The 17,376-nt window shown below is 51.1% G+C and overlaps 3 protein-coding genes and 1 non-coding gene across 5 annotated transcripts in view; 1 reads left to right on the forward strand and 3 right to left on the reverse strand.

The window, feature by feature from the left end:
• Positions 1–2,593: 2,593 nt before the first annotated feature.
• PHB2 (prohibitin 2) lies at positions 2,594–7,581 on the reverse strand. The gene is made up of 10 exons (XM_045466270.1): positions 7,291–7,581; positions 7,037–7,121; positions 6,647–6,726; positions 5,303–5,487; positions 4,743–4,872; positions 4,541–4,644; positions 4,043–4,120; positions 3,615–3,691; positions 3,149–3,154; positions 2,594–2,960 (listed from the first exon to the last, which is right to left on the reverse strand). Exons 1-10 carry the CDS (start codon positions 7,415–7,417, stop codon positions 2,933–2,935), a joined length of 900 nt encoding a protein of 299 aa, XP_045322226.1. The 5' UTR covers positions 7,418–7,581; the 3' UTR covers positions 2,594–2,932.
• LOC123592345 lies at positions 4,211–4,472 on the reverse strand. The gene has a single exon (XR_006709733.1). It is a non-coding gene; the product is annotated as a small nucleolar RNA U89 (small nucleolar RNA).
• Positions 7,582–7,765: 184 nt separating the features above from the next.
• EMG1 (EMG1 N1-specific pseudouridine methyltransferase) lies at positions 7,766–13,633 on the forward strand. 2 transcript variants are annotated; one of them, XM_045466271.1, is made up of 6 exons: positions 7,767–7,965; positions 11,669–11,770; positions 11,880–12,021; positions 12,388–12,446; positions 12,534–12,683; positions 13,348–13,633. In XM_045466271.1, the coding sequence occupies exons 1-6, from the start codon at positions 7,798–7,800 to the stop codon at positions 13,459–13,461; spliced, it is 735 nt and encodes a 244-aa protein (XP_045322227.1). In that variant the 5' UTR covers positions 7,767–7,797; the 3' UTR covers positions 13,462–13,633. The 2 variants fall into 2 exon arrangements, with proteins under 2 accessions (XP_045322228.1, XP_045322227.1); XM_045466272.1 differs by lacking the exon at positions 12,534–12,683 and having other exon boundaries at positions 7,766–7,965.
• Positions 13,634–13,883: 250 nt separating this feature from the next.
• LPCAT3 (lysophosphatidylcholine acyltransferase 3) overlaps positions 13,884–17,376 on the reverse strand; it is a 40,049-nt gene continuing 36,556 nt past the window's right edge. The window contains exons 7-13 of the mRNA XM_045466269.1: positions 17,104–17,212; positions 16,270–16,356; positions 16,004–16,170; positions 15,034–15,181; positions 14,800–14,958; positions 14,580–14,708; positions 13,884–14,293 (exon numbers count right to left, since the gene is read on the reverse strand). Of these exons, the coding sequence (XP_045322225.1) occupies positions 14,592–14,708; positions 14,800–14,958; positions 15,034–15,181; positions 16,004–16,170; positions 16,270–16,356; positions 17,104–17,212 (787 nt within the window). The 3' untranslated portion in view covers positions 13,884–14,293; positions 14,580–14,591. The remainder of the gene's footprint in view (positions 14,294–14,579; positions 14,709–14,799; positions 14,959–15,033; positions 15,182–16,003; positions 16,171–16,269; positions 16,357–17,103; positions 17,213–17,376) is intronic.

A 17,376-nucleotide genomic window follows, 5' to 3' on the forward strand; every position in this document is an offset into this window, starting at 1 on the left:
CAACCCAATCCCTGCTGAGCTGACCCCTCTCTGACCTCAGGGCTGTCTGGCCTCGGAGGAAGGGGCTAGCGAGGGCAGGGGTAGCTGTGGGGAGCCCAGAGACATCCCCTCTCTTTCCCCCCCTGGAGACCAGGCTCCCTAGGGGAGGCTGGGGGGCACAGGAGGCGGGTAGGAGAGAAGGGATCTCTAGGAAAGGGTGGGAGGCCTAGCGGGGTGGCCAGGCCTCAGAGGAGGTGCCCGCGTCTGGCCCTGGGAGGGAAGGGGTTAAGGCGGTGGGGGGGCAGCCTATGGCAGGAGGACACACCTGTGCGCAGGGGCGGCGGGCGGGGCCCAGGTGAGGAGCCTGCGCCGCCAGGCCCTGGAGAAGGAAGGAGGAAGAGTGGAGGCCCGGCGGGCGGGCTCTAGGCCGTTGAATCCTGGGCCTTGACTCCCCTCCTCTCCCCGGCACTCACTCTGTGGGGGTCAGGCGGCCCCGGTGACAGGTAAAGGCCACTGGGAGAGGGATTCTGGGGCTGGGCCAGGAACCACCGAGTGGGGATGGAGACCGATGAAGCGGTGTGTGTGAGGGGATCAGGGACAAGCTGTGGGGGCGGCTGGGGAAGGGGCTCAGATGTGAAGAACTGATGGGCAGGGGCCTGCGGAAGACCTACCTGAGTCCCAGTGGATCAGCAACTTAGGGTGGGGCTGGTGGCGGGCTCCAGGGCTCACCCGGAAGTGTCCCCAGGGACTCGGGTGGTGGGGGATGGGAGCCAGGGTTCTGCAGCCTCTCCACAGGGAGCCTGGGCGGAGGACTGCCCGACCTGGAGGTGGGCAGGCTGGGCAGGGGCCCCCGTCTTACCCAGCAGTGTTTGGGTGCTGGTTGGGAGTCTCTAATACTGCCGGGTAATGATGGAGGCCCCCGTTCCCGTGTCAGCGACATCTACCGCCTCAGGCCCCCCAGCCCCCCGCTGGCTGCAACCCCCTCTCCCGAATCTCCCCACACACCGTGGAACCCCCTTCGTCTTGAGTGAAGTGTGTTGCCAAAGAGGTGGCTCTCCGTTGGCTGGCTGCCCACTGAAGGGACACAATGGCCCGAGCCCCTCCCCCAACCCAGTGTGATTTGTCATCTGGTGGATCCAGAACCCACAGCCGACCTTGAGCTTGGGATCCGCTCACATACCCTCAAGAGACCTCACCTGGACTGCGGCCAGGGTCCCTGTAGCGACTGGTCAGCTCTAGCCTGGAGCTGCATGTCAGCCGGCTCTGGGTCCATCTTCCAGTACAGTGTTGGATGGTCTAATTGTGAAGCTCCTAACACTGTCTGGTAAAGATGGCCCCGGCCGGTTCCCTCGGCAGTGACCTTCAGGGAGCCCTGAAGACCATGGACGCCTCCTAAGGAACAACCTCTGACCTTTACCCCTCTGGATGGGGGGTATAAATCATTAGAAAAAGTGAACAATGGGGAGGAGACAAAATGGCTGCCTCTAGAGTCCCAGCAGGATTTGGAAGCATACCAGGTACCTCCATTCTCTTCTCCCCTTGGGAAGATGAAAGAAATAAAGTGTGGATAGGAACTCGTGGCCGACTGATTCAGGTCACTTGACCCGTCTTTTGTCTAATTGTTGATTTCATCTTAGGCTCCTAGCTCCCGAGGAGTGGGGCTGACATATCTGGTTCATCTCCTTGTCCCTTTTATGACACTTACCTGCAGAGCAGGGGAAAATAAATCTACTTTTCTTCAACAATCGGGAGAAGCAGAAGATGAACCCGGTCCCTAACCCTGTAAGACTCATCTCCTCCCCAACCACTGCACTCTGTAATTTCTGTACATACCTTGCCCCCACCCCCCACCCCTGTGCTGATGACTCCAGATGTTCCTGGTCTCCCCCCAAAAGACAAGGGATGGGAACCAGGGGCCGATGCGGCATTCAGGCACAGGCAGTGGCTTCATTTCTCTAATGCGAGTGGCCAAGGCTGTCTTGGGGAGGGGAGGCAGCCCGTGTGGGGACTGAAAATAGGCACTCGCTCTGTTGGGGGCCCAGGGCTGCTGGCATGAAGATCCGACCTCCACAGGTAAAGCCCTGCTCCACAAACAGCTTCGCACAGCTGATGACTGAGAAATTTGAGTATGGGTAGCCCACGGCAAGAACACGATCCACTGGGCTTTTGAACGCATAAAGGACCTCAACAGGCACAAATGGTTTCCCCCACAGCTACATGGAGCCTTGTTGCCAAGGAAGCAGCTTGTGTTGGGGTCATCAGATTATTTTGGTCTAGCTCAGCAAAGCCACAGCTGCTCCAGCCTTAAAAAAAGGAAATGTTGGTGAATAGATTTTGGCGATGTGGTAGAAGTGGAGGGTGGAGCGAGAAGTGCAGCTGGGCCTCAGGGTCTGAGGACCTGCTGCTCCCAGCTTAGGCCGTTTTGGATTTGACTCAGCTGGGCTTCCACGGGGAAGCAGCAGGTCCCAGGCTCTTCTTAAGGCCTCCCTAACTGCCCCGGCCAGAATCTCGGCGCCCCCTGCTGGCAGACGCAGAGAAAGACCCAGGGAGCATGACACTGACATGCGCATGCGTGACCCTCCTAACCCAACTCAGACACACGATGCAAAGACTGAAGCTTAACTAATAAAAATTTATTGAGAATTCCTGGGATGGTGGTTATTGCCTCCCAGCCTGGAGGGAGGAACCAACACTGTAGGAAATCACGCAGAAATCACGCTGTCCCAGCACCTCTGGCCAACACAGGGAGGAACAAAGTCATTCCCCCCTCCCAAAATTGGTCAGGCTTTGTTCATCCAAGAAGGGCTGGGAGGCCAGATGCAGAAGGGACCATCACATGATAGTGAGGGGTGGGATGGGGGGGGGTGTATGTGCTGGACCCCGAGCTGGCTCCTCAAAAACCAGGGGAGAAACAGACCCACTTCTCTGGTGGCAGAGTTCATGGTCACCAGGCTCACTTCTTAGCCTTGATGAGGCTGTCACTGTGGAAACCAGACAGACGGAAGACATTAGGGAACATAAATGTGAGAGGGAGAGCACCTCAGACCACTCCCTCCTTCCTGGGTGAGGGTGTGCGTGCGATGAGGGGAGAAAGGTGAGGCCACAGGGGAGGAGGCAGGTACTGGGAGAGGCAAGACCCTATAGAAACAAGGATGAGTCAACAACTTACCTGCCCCTGCGGATACCAGGTCACCAGATGAACGGGAAACACAGAAAGAGAAGAGAAATGCATGTGTGATCCAACAGTTTCAGGCCCCACCAGTTCTAAGCCCACCTCTGCTCCCAAGAAAAAAAGAAAAACATCTGGAAGCCAGGAAGGTCACGCTGAGAAGGGAGACTGATTCCCTTGACCACTACCACTCCTCCCATGCCCTAGAGCAGCTATGGATTTTAGGGCTTTCCGAGTAAGAGAACAGAGTATCATTTTTCACTACTCTTCAGTTAGACCAAACCTCACAACTAGAGTGCTTTTTACAAGATAAATCCTATTTGACCTCATAAGACCAATCTTACGAGAGTCAAGCTCGGGACTGTCAACCACCCACTTTTCTAACTGTTCACAGAAATGGTGTCTTTCAAGCCACCAGACTCAGGTCCCATGCTCTCTGTGACGCCCCCTTGTGTAGGTGTCTCACCGGGTAAAACTTTCATCCTGTAGATTCAGGACAAGGTTGTCAGCAGTGAGATAGATACGGTTCTGTGATGTGGCAATCTATAGGGTGGGAAATAAACAGATGTTTGAATTCACGCCTGGACTTTTACCTTGCAAGTCAACAACCACTGATTGAATACGTGTGGGTTAGGAACTCGGTGACAAGTTAAGGCATGGTTTCTGCCCTCAAAGATCCAGAGCAGTGAGCAACAGCGGTGTATTAACACCACAACAGAGGCAGAAACAAAAGGTCATGCCTTTTGTTTTCATGGAGAAAAGAGTGTTGGAGAAGCCAGGTTGAGTAGAAACCCCAGTAAGCAATATTTGAATCCCTTTACGTCAATGTGCTTTCACTTAAAACAATTCCAGACTCATGGCAGCCTTTGGGGGACACTGGGCTCTTGTGCTCACCGTCTTGGAGATGTTCTGGGCTGCCCGGATCTTGCGCAGTTTGATGTAGCCAGGGTTTTTGCTCAGGGCTTCTCCAAGGTGAGCAGGTTGGGGTTAAGGGTTCACACAAGGTCCAGTTTTGGTCTCAACCCGCGGCCCCATCCTTCCTACTCCAGCCCTTCTCTGGACTGTCAGATCCAAGGTTGCGCTCAGATAGTTTGTGCCTAGTCCCACTTTGGTCCCCATCTGTGGGCCCCCCTGCAGGCAGCTGCCAGGAACTGGAGGCAGCAGCAGAAACGGAGGCAAGGCCAGCAGTGCTATTGATCTGCCTTACAGTGAGGAACCAGGCCTCAGGCACCTCGCTAAGATTTCAGACCCCATTCAAAACCTCCATCCCCAGGGAGCCAAGGACAGAGCACAGAGTCGCATTCGCCTTAGTCTCATCAGCCGGCCCATGAGGGAGAAGGGGAAGCAAGGTGCTCCAGGGGCTGGGCAGAGACTTCTCTAGCAGAAGGATATCATCCTGGCGGCCTCGGCCTCACCCTCGGCCTGCACAATCTTCTGCCGCTGTTCCTGCTTTGCTTTTTCCACCAAAAACTGGGCTCGCTGGGCTTCCTGCTGAGCTGTGGTGGGAGAGAGCCAGGAGGTCACAGATATGAGGTGTCAGGAACCCCAGCCTACCTCCTGCCTTCTCAGAAACCCTATTCCTCTCGTAACTCACCCACTTGCTTGGCTTCCACAGCGGCCGTGTACTCTCGGCTAAAGCTCAGCTCTGTGATGGCCACATCATCCAGGATAAGGCTGAAGTCCTTGGCCCTCTCTGTCAGCTCCCGCCGGATCAACAAGGATACCTGGGGGTCAGGGAGGGGCGGGCGGATTGAAGGGACTGGAGAACTGGAAGGGAAGGGCATTGCTCTGATTGTCTGAATACCAGATCTCCTGAAAACGGCAGAAAACCACTAAGCCTTTCTTAGTTCCTCACTAGAACATCTGAGTTGGAAAGGACTTGGTCCAGTCTTCTTAGGTCACAGGGACTCCTCATCTTCCACTCTCCCCAACATAATCTACACTTCTAGACTTTGCCACTGTTTCCTCCCCTGGTTCCTGATGCTGACTGCTACTGAGTGCTGATCTTGACTCTCCTGGTTTCTCAGCGGACATTAGTACAGCTTTAAGTTGAAAAGGGAGCCAGGGTCATGACCCTTTTCTAATAAGCTGCCTTTCCTAATATCCACTGCTCGAGGCCTAGGAGGGAAGGTGTGAGATGGTGACAGGTCAGACCTGGGCCCGCTGGGTGATCAGCTGTGAAGCATTGAACTTGGCCACCACACTCTTGAGCACCTCATTGACAATGGACGGCAGCACTCGCTCCTCGTAGTCTAGCCCCAGGCGCTGGTACATGCTGGGAAGCTCCATGGCATTGGGTCGAGACAGCACTCGCAGGGAGATATTCACCATCTGCAGGTCTGAGAGTGAGGTCAGCAGTGGGTGGTCCAGGCCATGGGGGCCTCCTCTGGTCTCTTAGCCAAGAACCCTTCCCCAAGCATTTCCTCCTCCACACACCTCCCTCTACACCTAACGCAGTGCTGTGCGGTTTGGAACTCCCCTGGGGAATGGAGGGTGATCAGGCTGACAGGCCAAATGTATCCTTTCCCGTTGTAAAGTCTTCTCTACTCACAAGCTCTCCACCAGTAAAGCTGACTTCTCATTTTGCTTCTGTACTGTGTTCAACTTCTATTGTAGGCTCTCTCATGCTGCATCAGAATCATTTGCATTCTTGGGGTGCCTGGGTGGCTCAGTCGGTTAAGCGTCTGACTCTTGGTTTCGGCTCAGGTCATGATCTCACTGTTCGTGGGGTTGAGCCCTGCGTTTGGCTCTGTGCTTTCACTGCAGAGCCCACTTGGGATTCTCTCTGTCCCTTCTCTTCTCTCTCTTTCAAAAAAAATCACGTTCTTTAAAAAATCATGTGTTCTTTACTAGACTATGGACTTGAGGACAAGGGTTGTGTTTTATGAGTCCTTTATTCGCAGGGCCTACCATTCAGAGAGCGTTAAGCCACTTTCGCTAAAAACAGTGTATTACAGGTGAGCTACTTCAATCAGTGCGCATGCCTGTGTGTGTGTGTGTGTGTGTGTGTGTGTGTGCGCGCGCGCGCACGCGTCCACGCACATGAGAAAGGGCTCTGGGTGATCTCAAAGACACAGCTTCTATGTACGGTCTAAAAGGGAACAGGTTCACCCGTGAAAAGTGGGCCAAGTTTCCCCACGACAGGGGAAACTACTGGATAGACTTGGATAGAAACTACTGGAGAGTCAAGCAGTTAAAACAAAACAAGGTCTTAGAATAAGGCTTTGATCTACACAGTGACCAAGACAAAGAACAAACAATGCCCTCACTGAACTTACAGTAGTGGGGAGGACAGCTGATAGATATGGGCAAACACACAGGGTGTCCAAATCGTACTGCTTTAACCTCAGAAGCAGGTCCTTTTATTATAGCTGTTTTGCAGAAGAGGAAACCAAGACCCAAGGGATGTGACACTATCCTCCTCCCCTAGGATCTGCCAGGCTTCCTTGCTTACTTTATGGAGCCATCTGGCAGGGACTCCCAGGTGCCCAGACCTACCTTTGGAGCCTGTGGGGGAGGAAATTTTTCGGGGTCTGGCCCGAATGTCATAGATGATGGGGTACTGGAACCAGGGGATCCTGCAGGGGAGGAACAGGGATAGATATCAGGGGACTGCAGTTTCACTAGTTTCTCCAGGTGTTCCCTCACCACGCGTTTTTTGGCCTGCTCCACCTCTTAATGACCATGGGCAATGAGAAATTCTCTCCTCCCTCTGGAGAACAGTTTATGTGCCGCCCGAGTTTTGGGCAGCACCCACTGCTCCAGCAGAAGGAGGGAGGGGGCAGTAAAAGAGCAGCTCTGAATCCTTCAAAAGCCCTACTACAACCATTGGTGGGTTGGCGTTCAAGGGTGAAGGGGTCAGGGTCAGTCCGCTCTGCCCGCCATTACCTGAAGTGAAGGCCCTCGGCCAGAATGGTGTCCTGCTGCACGCCACCGATCCGATTAAAGAAAATGGCTCTGTGCCCGCCTTCCACTGTGGGGAGAGGGGTGGGGGTCAGGCCAAAACGCTGCTGAGAGTACGTTACTAACCTCTCGGGGAGGCGGGCGGGGTGAGGGTCTGGGTGAGGGCGGGGACCCAGAGGGACAGGGCAGAGGTCTAGCGGGGGTGGAGGGAGTCCGGAGAGCGGGCAGAGGTTGCTCACCGGTGAACACAGATTCGCGGACGCCGTAGGCCACGGCGCCGGCCCCCAGCAGCAGCTTCAGCGCCGTGCCCATGCCCCGTGGCCCGGAGGGCAGCCGCCCCGCTAAGTCCTTCAAGTTCTGGGCCATGTCCGATCCTATGGCCGGCGGCACCAGAGGTCAGAAGCAGGTGCCGGCCCGCCTCTACCCCGCTCCAGCTTAGAGATCGCACCCCTTCACACGAGGGTCCGGGGCCCTCGGCGCTTGCGGGAGAAAGGGCACCGGAAGTGCGCTCCCTTCTAAACCCTCCCCAGGGCCGAGGACCCGAACTTCGCGCACAGGAATTACGCATCCGGAACTTCCAGCCCCTTTCTGGAACCCTGCCCTTCCAGAGAGGCTTCGGTAGCGCCAGACTGCAAGCCATCGCCATTTCCAAGTGCCCACTTTCAAAATGGCAGCCGGAAGGATGTTTGAGATTGGGCAAGCGCGAAGTTTAAGGACGTTATCGCAATTTCCGGTCCGGTTGCAAGATGGCTGCGCCCAGTGGCGGATTCCAACCTCGTGAGCGGCGCGTCGGAGAGCAGGAAGAGGGCTGGGATGCGGCGGCTCCCAAGCGGCCCCGACTCGGGGCGGGAAACAAGATCGGAGGGCGAAGGCTCATTGTGGTGCTGGAAGGGGCCAGTCTGGAGACAGTCAAGGTAGTTTGGGACAAGGAAGTGGAGAATTAGCAGATCGATAGGATGGGACCCCGGGGCGGGGGGGAGGTGAGGGTGAGAGGCTCAAAGTGGATGGAGAGGCAGAGAGAGTGAAACATGCTTTTGGAGGAAGAATAGCCTAGTTGACTGTCTTTTGGTTAAACACCTGGGTTGGCGTTACTCGTTTTCTTCTGCTCTTCGTGAATCTCATTGCAGCTGTCACATCCTGACTTCAATTGATTTACCGGCATTCTGTGGTAAAAGGTTATCTAAAGGGAGGGAGGGTAGGGAAGGATAGACATGTCCATTGCGTCATCCCTAGGTGTCTTTTGTCACCTTCCTTTATAGTACTATCCACTTTGAAACGCTGGATCAATTATCATTTAATACTTTTACATCCTTATTTTTACCTGTCATTCAGCCCTTTTCCCGAATATTCCAGCAGTTGTGTATCTTAAAACTGCAGTGTTCTCACTCTGACTTTCTTGTTTCTCTTACCTTTAGAGCTAAACTTGTCGAATGAGGAGGCCCAGAAGAAATAGCACTGGTTTCTAAGTCAGACCTGGGTTTTAAACTTGTTTTTCATACTTAAAGTGTGTGATCTTGAGAAAACAACTTTGTCCTTAGTTTGTAAAGTGGAGGTTAATACTTTGAAAGTGCTTTAAAAGTAATATTTTGATAGTAATGTGATTCTTTTATATTTTTACTTCCTCAATCTTTGTGTTACTTTATTAAGCTTGCAGTCTAGAAAGTCTTTTTTTTTTTTTCCATTTTTCTTAGGTAATTGATATTTCCAACTTAATTACAGGATCTTATATTTATGTCTCAGTTAATTGCTTGCCGTCTTTCCAGCCTATTAATTCTGAATCTCCCTTAACCACTTGTTTCTTCATATGTCCCATGGGGATGATAGTATGGACCTTATTGGGTTTGAGGGGATGAAGGGAGGTAATATCAGCAAAGGGTTTAGAATGATGCCTGTCACTTGGAATAAATTTTTGCCATTGTTATTGATTCCAGGTTCCTCATTAAGAAGTTGAAAAGGTCATGGCCAAATTAAAATTCTTAGAGCATGCTGGTGGAATGTAGGTCAGATTGTCATTAATGGTACTCCAGGGATGATTGAATTCATAGCTGGTTGAAATTTTATGTACTATTATCTTTTGCCTTCCTGGTGCTGGTCCTTCTTGTTCTGCTAGCCTCGTGGAGCCTGCTCTCTCCTATTTATTCCTTAGACTCCAGACTTGTTGGCCTTTGTTAAGGTCTCTGAAAGCACTAAGTTCTCTGATATTTTAAGGCCGTTGCACATAATGTTCTCTAACGGAAGCTTCCTTTACTTAGCTCTTTATTAATTCCTGTTTGACAGTTCATGCAACAATTACTGAATATGATGCTGTTCATTTTTCAATTATTAGTTAAAATGTTATTTCTTCATAGGAGTGACTCCCTTCTTGGTATAAATCAGGCCCTCCTGTTAATAATCCTTTAACGAACCATTTATTTTTCTTTCATAATGTTGATCACAATTTGGTTGTGGTTTCATGCGTTGGTTTACTGTTTGTCTCTTCCACTAGAAGGCTTCCATGAGGGCAGGGAATAAAAGGTTCTAAAAATTCTTATAGCTCTGATACCTGTTACAGAAAATGAATACACATAGTACTCATTCTCTGATTATTCTAATTAGTTGTTTTTAAGCTTATTAACCACAACCCGCAATAAAAAAGTCACACTGTGAGCCAGTACACACACACACACACACACACACACACACACACACACACACAAACACATGCAACTATCTGATACCAAAAGCTTCATAAACTACTACTTACCATGACTACATGTAAAGTACTCTTTTCTATTTTATTAAAATAATAAAACTCCATGGGGCGCCTGGGTGGCGCAGTCGGTTAAGCGTCTGACTTCAGCCAGGTCACGATCTCGAGGTCCGTGAGTTCGAGCCCCGCGTCAGGCTCTGGGCTGATGGCTCAGAGCCTGGAGCCTGTTTCCGATTCCGTGTCTCCCTCTCTCTCTGCCCCTCCCCCATTCATGCTCTGTCTCTCTCTGTCCCCAAAATAAATAAACGTTGAAAAAAAAAATTAAAAAAAAAAAATAAAACTCCTGGTTATAACTTACTAATGGGTAGAAACTGGATTGTTCTATTCAAGAGGTTCTTTTTTTCAATAACTAAGAGTGTCCCACAGAGTTGGTTCTTTCCCTATGCTTACTTACTCTCTGACATTTTTGTTGTTTCAGTTAATCAGTTTCAAAATCTACATGCCTCTTCCCCCAAGCTTTGTGGAGTTATATTTCCTTTTTTTTTTTTTTTTTTTTTTTAAGTGTTTATTCCTGACAGAGAGAGTGTGAACAGGGGAGTGGCAGAGAGAGGGAGACACAGAATCTGAAGCAGGCTCCAGGCCCTGAGCTGTCAGCACAGAGCCGGAAGTGGGGCTCGAACTCACAAACTGTGAGATCATGACCTGAGCTGAAGTCGGACGGCTTAACCGACTGAGCCACCCAGGCGCTCCTGGAGTTATGTATCTTAAGTTGTTGCCAGACATACGAATGTTCTATTGATACATAAAAACACAGCCTCTCAAATCCTGTATTTGTATATTTAGTGGTGTGGTTTTAGACTTTTTACTGACCACTTTATTGCTCCTTAGGACCCCAAATTGCAATCTGCAATTCTTTCTTTTAGCTGCTATAGATTTTAGCCAGATCTTTAGTATCACACATGTAGTTAGTGTCTCTTCTAGTATACACTGAGTTACCAGAATAATATTCCTCATTCATTCAGTGCCCTGTAATATTCCACAATTATTTCTGGCTTTGTGCTCGATACTTGAGGAACCTTGCAGTTTACAAAGCAGTCATACTTAATCACTGTTCTTCAGTGTTTCAGTTCTACTTTTTCCGCATGCGTTTTCCTTCTTCACATTTCTGCTTTTCCTTTATTCCAGCTGTACCTTTGCTCAGACCAGTCTTAACACTGGCACCAACCCTCTTCCGTTTTACTTTTGAAAGTATTCCTTGCTGAAGTCGCCTCCCGCATCATTAGAATTTTCACACTTTTTTCTCCATCCTCGCCAACACTTATTTCTTGTCTTTTTTTGATACTAGCCATTCTGGCTGGTGAGGTGATACCTCGTTGTGCTTTTGATTTGCATTTCCCTGATAAGTGAGGTTGAGCATCTTTTCATTTGTCTGTTGGTCATCTGGGTGTCTTCCTTAGAAAAATGTCTGTTCAGGTCCTCTGCCCATTTTTTAATCAGATTGTTTTTTTTGGTATTGCAGAAGTTCTCTGTATTGGTTAATTTGGATACTAACCCCTTACCAGATATATCATTTGCAAATACCTTCTTTCCCATTCAGTAGGTTGCCTTTTTGTTTTGTGGATGGGTTTCCTTTGCTGTGCGGGAGTTTAGATCACGTGAAATCACAGGCTGTGTCCTTTTGTCATCCAAGATCATTTACAGGGGTAGGGGAGAAAGGGTCAGTGGCCACACAGTAAACCCCTGAAAGGCTTGCTGGGCCCCACCCCCCATTTCTGATTCAGAAGATCTGGAGTAGACTGAGAATTTGACTAACAAGTTTCTAGATGATGATTATGATGCTGCTGCTGCTTTGGGGACCACACTTTGAGAACCACTAGTCTAGGTAAAAGAAGCTTATGTTGCTGTCTGTCATGTTCCCTGTTCTTTAGGTAGGGAAGACCTATGAGTTACTCAACTGTGACAAGCACAAGTCTGTGCTGTTGAAGAATGGACGGGACCCTGGGGAAGTGAGACCAGACATAGCTCACCAGGTAACTCCAGGGACAGAGCTCACGACCCCAAGCCTTTGTACAGAAGATCGGGCAGCTGCGTGCTGCTTCTCTTCGCTTGAAACTATGCCTTGGTTTCTGCGTCCCCCAGAGTTTACTGATGCTGATGGACAGTCCCCTGAACCGAGCTGGCTTGCTGCAGGTTTATATCCACACACAGAAGAACGTGCTGATTGAAGTGAACCCCCAGACTCGAATTCCCAGAACCTTTGACCGCTTTTGTGGCCTCATGGGTGAGATCTCTAGGAGTTAAGGTTCAGAACGAACTTGGCAGTAGTGAAAAAGGGAGGAAGAGGAAAGAGATAAATGAAATGTGAGCTTTGTAAATAGGAGGAGTGGGGTGTATGTTTGATACCAGAACAAGGACTCCTCTTCCCAGGGGCTGGGGTAAAACCTGCATGGGTTCCTGGCCGAGTGAACTCATTGCCATCCAACTAGTCGTATGCTTGACAACTGCTCGTTCGTAGCCTCTTAGGACCATAGTGTGGATGTAAAGGACACACGGAGCCCACTTTACCTGTGGGTTTTTCTGGTTAGATTTCTGGGCAGAAGAAATGGGGTCACCACCTAGCTCTGAACTCTTTTGTCCCCACCCTCAGTTCAGCTTTTACACAAACTCAGTGTTCGAGCAGCTGATGGCCCCCAGAAGCTCTTGAAGGTGAGATACCGGCACCTACTGGTTGGAGGCGGGGTTCTGAGATTGTTTCTGGGGCTGATTTTTCTTTTTTTCCCTTGTTCTCTTTAGGTAATTAAGAATCCAGTGTCAGATCACTTCCCAGTTGGATGTATGAAGATTGGCACATCTTTTTCCATTCCAGTTGTCAGTGATGTACGAGACTTGGTGCCTAGCAGTGACCCTATTGTTTTTGTGGTGGGGGCCTTTGCCCATGGCCAGGTAAGGCCTGGGCTCAACTCTTGGGTTCTTCATAGAGCTGAGGCTTAGTATAGAATTCTGAGAACAGCTGGCATTTTGATGACCTTGGGAGATAGAGGGCGAGAACAAAGCCGGAAGACAAACAGGGCCTCCACGACCTGCACGCCCCCGCCCCCCCAGCTGTATCTTTTGGGGACTGCTGGTATATTTGTGACAGTGAGAGTCAAGGCCTTCTTCATCCTTTGTACAACTTGAACAGCACTGGAGGGGCGCCTCAGTGGCTCCGTCAGTTAAGCGTCTGACTTCAGCTCGGGTCATGATCTTATGATTTATGGTTCAAGCCCTATGTTGGGCTCCATGCTATCAGTGCAGAGCCTGCTTGGGATTCTCTCTCTCCCCCTCCCACCCTTCCCCCACACGCACTGTCACTCACTCTCTCTCTCTCTCAAAAACAAGTAAATCTTTAAAAAAATAGCACCATAAAGATCAGCTGGCTCAGTCGGTAGAGCTTGCCGCTCTTGATCTCAGGGTTGTGAGTTCGAGCCCCATGCTAGGTGTAGACATTACTTAAAAATAAAATCTAGAAAGAAACCCAGCACTGTGAAATACTAGCTCAGCCCTGTTTTCCCTTCCCCAAAGACGGGCTGAACTTGTTACAGAGTGACAGAACTGCTTCTCTCCTTAGGTCAATGTGGAGTATACGGAGAAGATGGTGTCTATCAGCAACTACCCCCTGTCTGCAGCCCTCACCTGTGCAAAACTGACCACAGCCTTTGAAGAAGTATGGGGGGTCATCTGACAATAGCACCTTGTTCTGAAACAGAGACTGTTGCCATTATATCCCTTGGCCTTGCTTTCCGCCCGTTGCTCAGAGAGAGGACCTTCCTGCACCGGGACTGTGGGGGGTTTGGGGAAGCCGAGGCTGTACATTTGCTATTTGTTTAGCCTATAAATACTGTTTATCCTATAAATATCTGGTAGTTCTTTGGGGATTCCTAAAATTAGCAGTATCTTAATGGTGGAAAAAAATCTTAATGGTTTTTCTCCTCAGACTCCAGGAAAAGATGTGAGGTCACAGCGTTTGCAAGTTTGGTCCCAGGCTTTGCGGTTAGGCGTTGACTCCCACCTTCTGGGCGGTAAAGGAGAGAGCCCTGCTGAATTTTCAGCTATGTGGCAAGCACGGAGAACGGTCTGTAAGGAAGCAGCCAGGAATGCCAGCAGTGAAAAACTGAACAAAGAGAAGTGATTTTATCTGGTACAGTTCCAAGGTAGAAAAAGTGGAGCAGGTGGGGCCTTGTACCCCACCCCGCCCCCCCATGGGGGGGGTGGTGGTAGCGGCACATATACAATCATAGTAAATTGGCAGGAGAAAAACACAACAGATTCCTGGCTAGAGGGGGAGAGATAAGGCAACGTGCATGGGGGAGCCCAGAGGGGAGACACGGGCCCTCTACTCCTCCCACGAGAGTTTCCCCTTTGGCCCCAGATGAAGACTTGGCTGGCAGCAGAGGCACGGCTAGGAGTATCATGTCTTCCCACTCCCTGGTTTCCATGTTCTCTGTGCTCTGAGGCGAAGGAGGGCTGTGGAAAGGGAGACAAGTGGTTTCTGCACCAGCCCGGCGCTAGGCCACCTGCAAGAGAAGAGATTTGATTGGCAGGCTGGTCGGAGTTATTCCTTCCAGTCTCTGGTCTACAGAGACCAGACTCTGGGGGCCCAAGTTTGCCGTGGTCGTATAGTACTCTGTGTCGTGGGGGCCCAAGTTAGAGTGGTCAGTGCCCCACACTTGTTTTCCCGGGAGCCAGGCTACCTTCAGAGTCACTCCAGGTTTCAGTACTGTCTCCCTGCCATCTGCCCCCAATCTATTGCTCTCGTCTATAACTTGCTGGTTCAGCTTAGCTACAGGGATGGTCACTTACCAGGGAAATCGATTATTTCGCTTTCTTTAACTTTTCTTTCCTTGGCACCATTACTTTGTGAACATAAGGCAATATGAAGAGTAGGCTCAAGAAGAAGACGTGGCCAAGAAAATAGATGGATTTATACACCTGTGGGGAAATACCGGCCACTGAGCGAGAGACAGAGCAAGGACCGTCCTCACGGCCTGCGGTTTCAGTGATTTCCGCCCCCTCCGCTTACCTTAAACCACTTGTCCCACGTGAAGAGGCAGAAGGCAGTCATTGAGTAACCCATGAAGAGCCAGTGGATGGTCTGCTGCACCAAGTAGTAGAAGGGTTGTAGGATGGTAATGGAAGCCAGGTTGCTCAGGGTTGGGCTCTCCTGAATTAGCCTGGCAGCCTGGGGAGCGAGGGGAGAGGTCATGAGTGTCTCGCTCGTCGTCGTCCCTGTTCACCCGGCACCCCTCAGGCCTACCTTTCTCTCCACGATGACAATGAGGAATTCCATCTGGAAGCAGACCAGGTATCCCGAGTGGAGGCCGTGCCAGAGGGCCAAGAAGAGCAGCGACAGTCCCTGGGACAGTTCTTTATTTCCAAGGAACTTGAGCCGTTTGAAGACGTAACTAGAGAAAAGGGTGGGTGGGGATGGGCCTCAGAGCAGTGCCTGCTGCCACGCTGGTGGCTCCTGCTCCGGGTGGTCTGGGGTGAGGGAGGCGGTGCCATCAGACTAGCTTTAGAGATGAAAGGCAGGGGCACCTGAGTGGCTCAGTCGGTTAAGTGACCGACTCTTGGTTTTGGCTCAGGTTGTGATCTCACGGTTTCGTGGGTTCAAGCCCTGCATTGGGCTCTGCACGGCCAGTGCAGAGCCTGCTTGGGATTCTCTCTCTGCACCACCCCCGCCCCCCCGTCGGTCTCTGCCCCTCCCCCACTCTCACTGTCTGTCTCAAAATCAATGAATACACTTTTAAAAAATTAAAAAAAAAAAAAATGAAAGGCAGCGGAGTCGATGACTCTGTTCAGAGACAGCAAACAGACCTCACGCTTAGCTGGGTGAGCTTGGGCGAGCCACTTTGTACAAGATGACTGCTGAGCGCCCAGTGCCTAAGCTGCAGTGCTGAACAGGGCAGACCGGTTCTTGTGCCGCTCAACACTTGTGCGTTGGTGGGGACAAATAAAGACATTTGTAAACGGCAAAGGGGAACATGAAACCAGGGCGGAACTGGGATTAAAATTCAAGGCACCTCTCGGTCTTGCTTGTGCCTTGCGAATGTGACAGGAGTGGTTTTTGGGGGGCCGGGAGTGGAGACGGAAGTATGTGGTGGGTGGGTGCGAGAACGACGAGGTTCTACCCCAGAGTGGGAAAAGATGGATCGCGCATCCGTGCGCTCAAATCTGGGAAAGTGGTGGAAGAAGCTAGGGTCCGGACCCCCGTTCCAGCCGCTTACCGGGCCACCCAGGCATTGGTGTTGATGTTGAAAGAGGCGATGGTGCCGGTGAATCGGGGGGTCGTTTCAAAGAGCCACACCTTCATGTTGGCACAGGCGTCCCACTTCGCCTTTCTGTGTTCGTCAAAGTCATTGAAGCCCAGCCCTGTCAAAATGCACACTCCTTCCTGAGGGAGGGAGCATTCCGTTAGCATTCCTGCTCCTCTCCTCCTCACCGCGCCCCACAGCTTGTTGGAATATGACCCCGGTTCATCTTTCCTACTTACTGTGACCAGCCAACAGGTGACGTACTTGTACAGCACGAACTTGCCCCAGAGCAGCATGTACATGCAGCGGAACCAGAAATCGTGGTTCTTGAGGAAGGAACACACAGGCATTAGGGATACTCCCCCGGGCAAGGCCAAATGCCCTTCATGTTCTTCCCTTCCAAACTTGAGGCTGACTACTTCATGTCCACCTGACGGTCCGCTTCGCTGCCCTTCTAGTAGGCTAAGAGGAATACGCAGGGAGCCCAGTGAACATCCATTCACCTTTTTCTTTGAAGAGTCCCAGAAACAGCATTGTCCCTAAACTCCTCTAACGCACTGAGCATTCGGGACACGGAGCACCGAGGGACTTTTATATATCCATGGTCAATGTTAGTTTAAGGAGATAAACCTACCCAGAGTGCGTAGGGAGCTGCTGCAAGCCTTTCAGCTGGGCAGGAGCAAAAGCCAGCACTTCCCCCTCCCTTGGTTTTTGAATTCCCTAGAAGCCCCCAATCTATCAAGAGAAGAAAACAGGCTGGAGAGGACCAAAAGCTGCTCTGCTCCAAGGAGTCACTTGGCTGTAATAAATCAGGCTAAGAGCTGCTCCCGAGGGAGGTAAGGGGTGCTAACAGTGCACCTGGCACAGCCCTGTGCCCGCGGAGGTCGTTCAGTGCTGGCTGATGAACATGTCGCGGCCCGGCTGGCATTGACACCAACTCTCACAGATCTAGAGCGAAACCAACATGCATTTGTAGATGGTGTTACCCGCTTCTTGGCTATCTACAGGGATCCTTGCCTGTCCATTTCTACCTCTGATGCAGTCACACTGCTGCTCCATTAGTAAGCACTCACTTCATAGTCTTCAGTGAGGAGATAGTCTTCTGTGATGTGGGGGCTAAGCAGAGTGTAGCCCACTAGGTAGACAAGGCCCAGACTCAGGCGCTTGAGAGCAGGTATGGTGCTGGAAAGGAACAAGCAAGGTCACAACGGACAGAGGCTATTCCCTTCGCCCTCTGACCTTAAATTACGGAGAGAGGGGTTTCAGAGTGTGGCTATCCGCCCGGAGGAGGACGAGTGGCTCTCCGTCCAGAGCCTTTATTCAGTCTCAGGGAAAGACAGCTCTCT

Source organism: Leopardus geoffroyi, chromosome B4 (genome assembly GCF_018350155.1).
Source record: "Leopardus geoffroyi isolate Oge1 chromosome B4, O.geoffroyi_Oge1_pat1.0, whole genome shotgun sequence".
Taxonomy (NCBI): domain Eukaryota; kingdom Metazoa; phylum Chordata; class Mammalia; order Carnivora; family Felidae; genus Leopardus; species Leopardus geoffroyi.

Coding starts and splice junctions, on each gene's coding strand:
- PHB2 (XM_045466270.1), bottom strand. CDS start 7,417: ATGGCCCAGAACTTGAAGGACTTAGCGGGGCGGCTGCCCTCCGGGCCA. Junction 7,122..7,290: donor CCGCGAATCTGTGTTCACCG/GTGAGCAACCTC, acceptor CTCTCCCCACAG/TGGAAGGCGGGCACAGAGCC. Junction 4,121..4,540: donor AGGCCGAGGCCGCCAGGATG/ATATCCTTCTGC, acceptor CAACCTGCTCAC/CTTGGAGAAGCCCTGAGCAA.
- EMG1 (XM_045466271.1), top strand. CDS start 7,798: ATGGCTGCGCCCAGTGGCGGATTCCAACCTCGTGAGCGGCGCGTCGGA. Junction 12,022..12,387: donor CCGCTTTTGTGGCCTCATGG/GTGAGATCTCTA, acceptor CCCCACCCTCAG/TTCAGCTTTTACACAAACTC. Junction 12,684..13,347: donor GGGCCTTTGCCCATGGCCAG/GTAAGGCCTGGG, acceptor TTCTCTCCTTAG/GTCAATGTGGAGTATACGGA.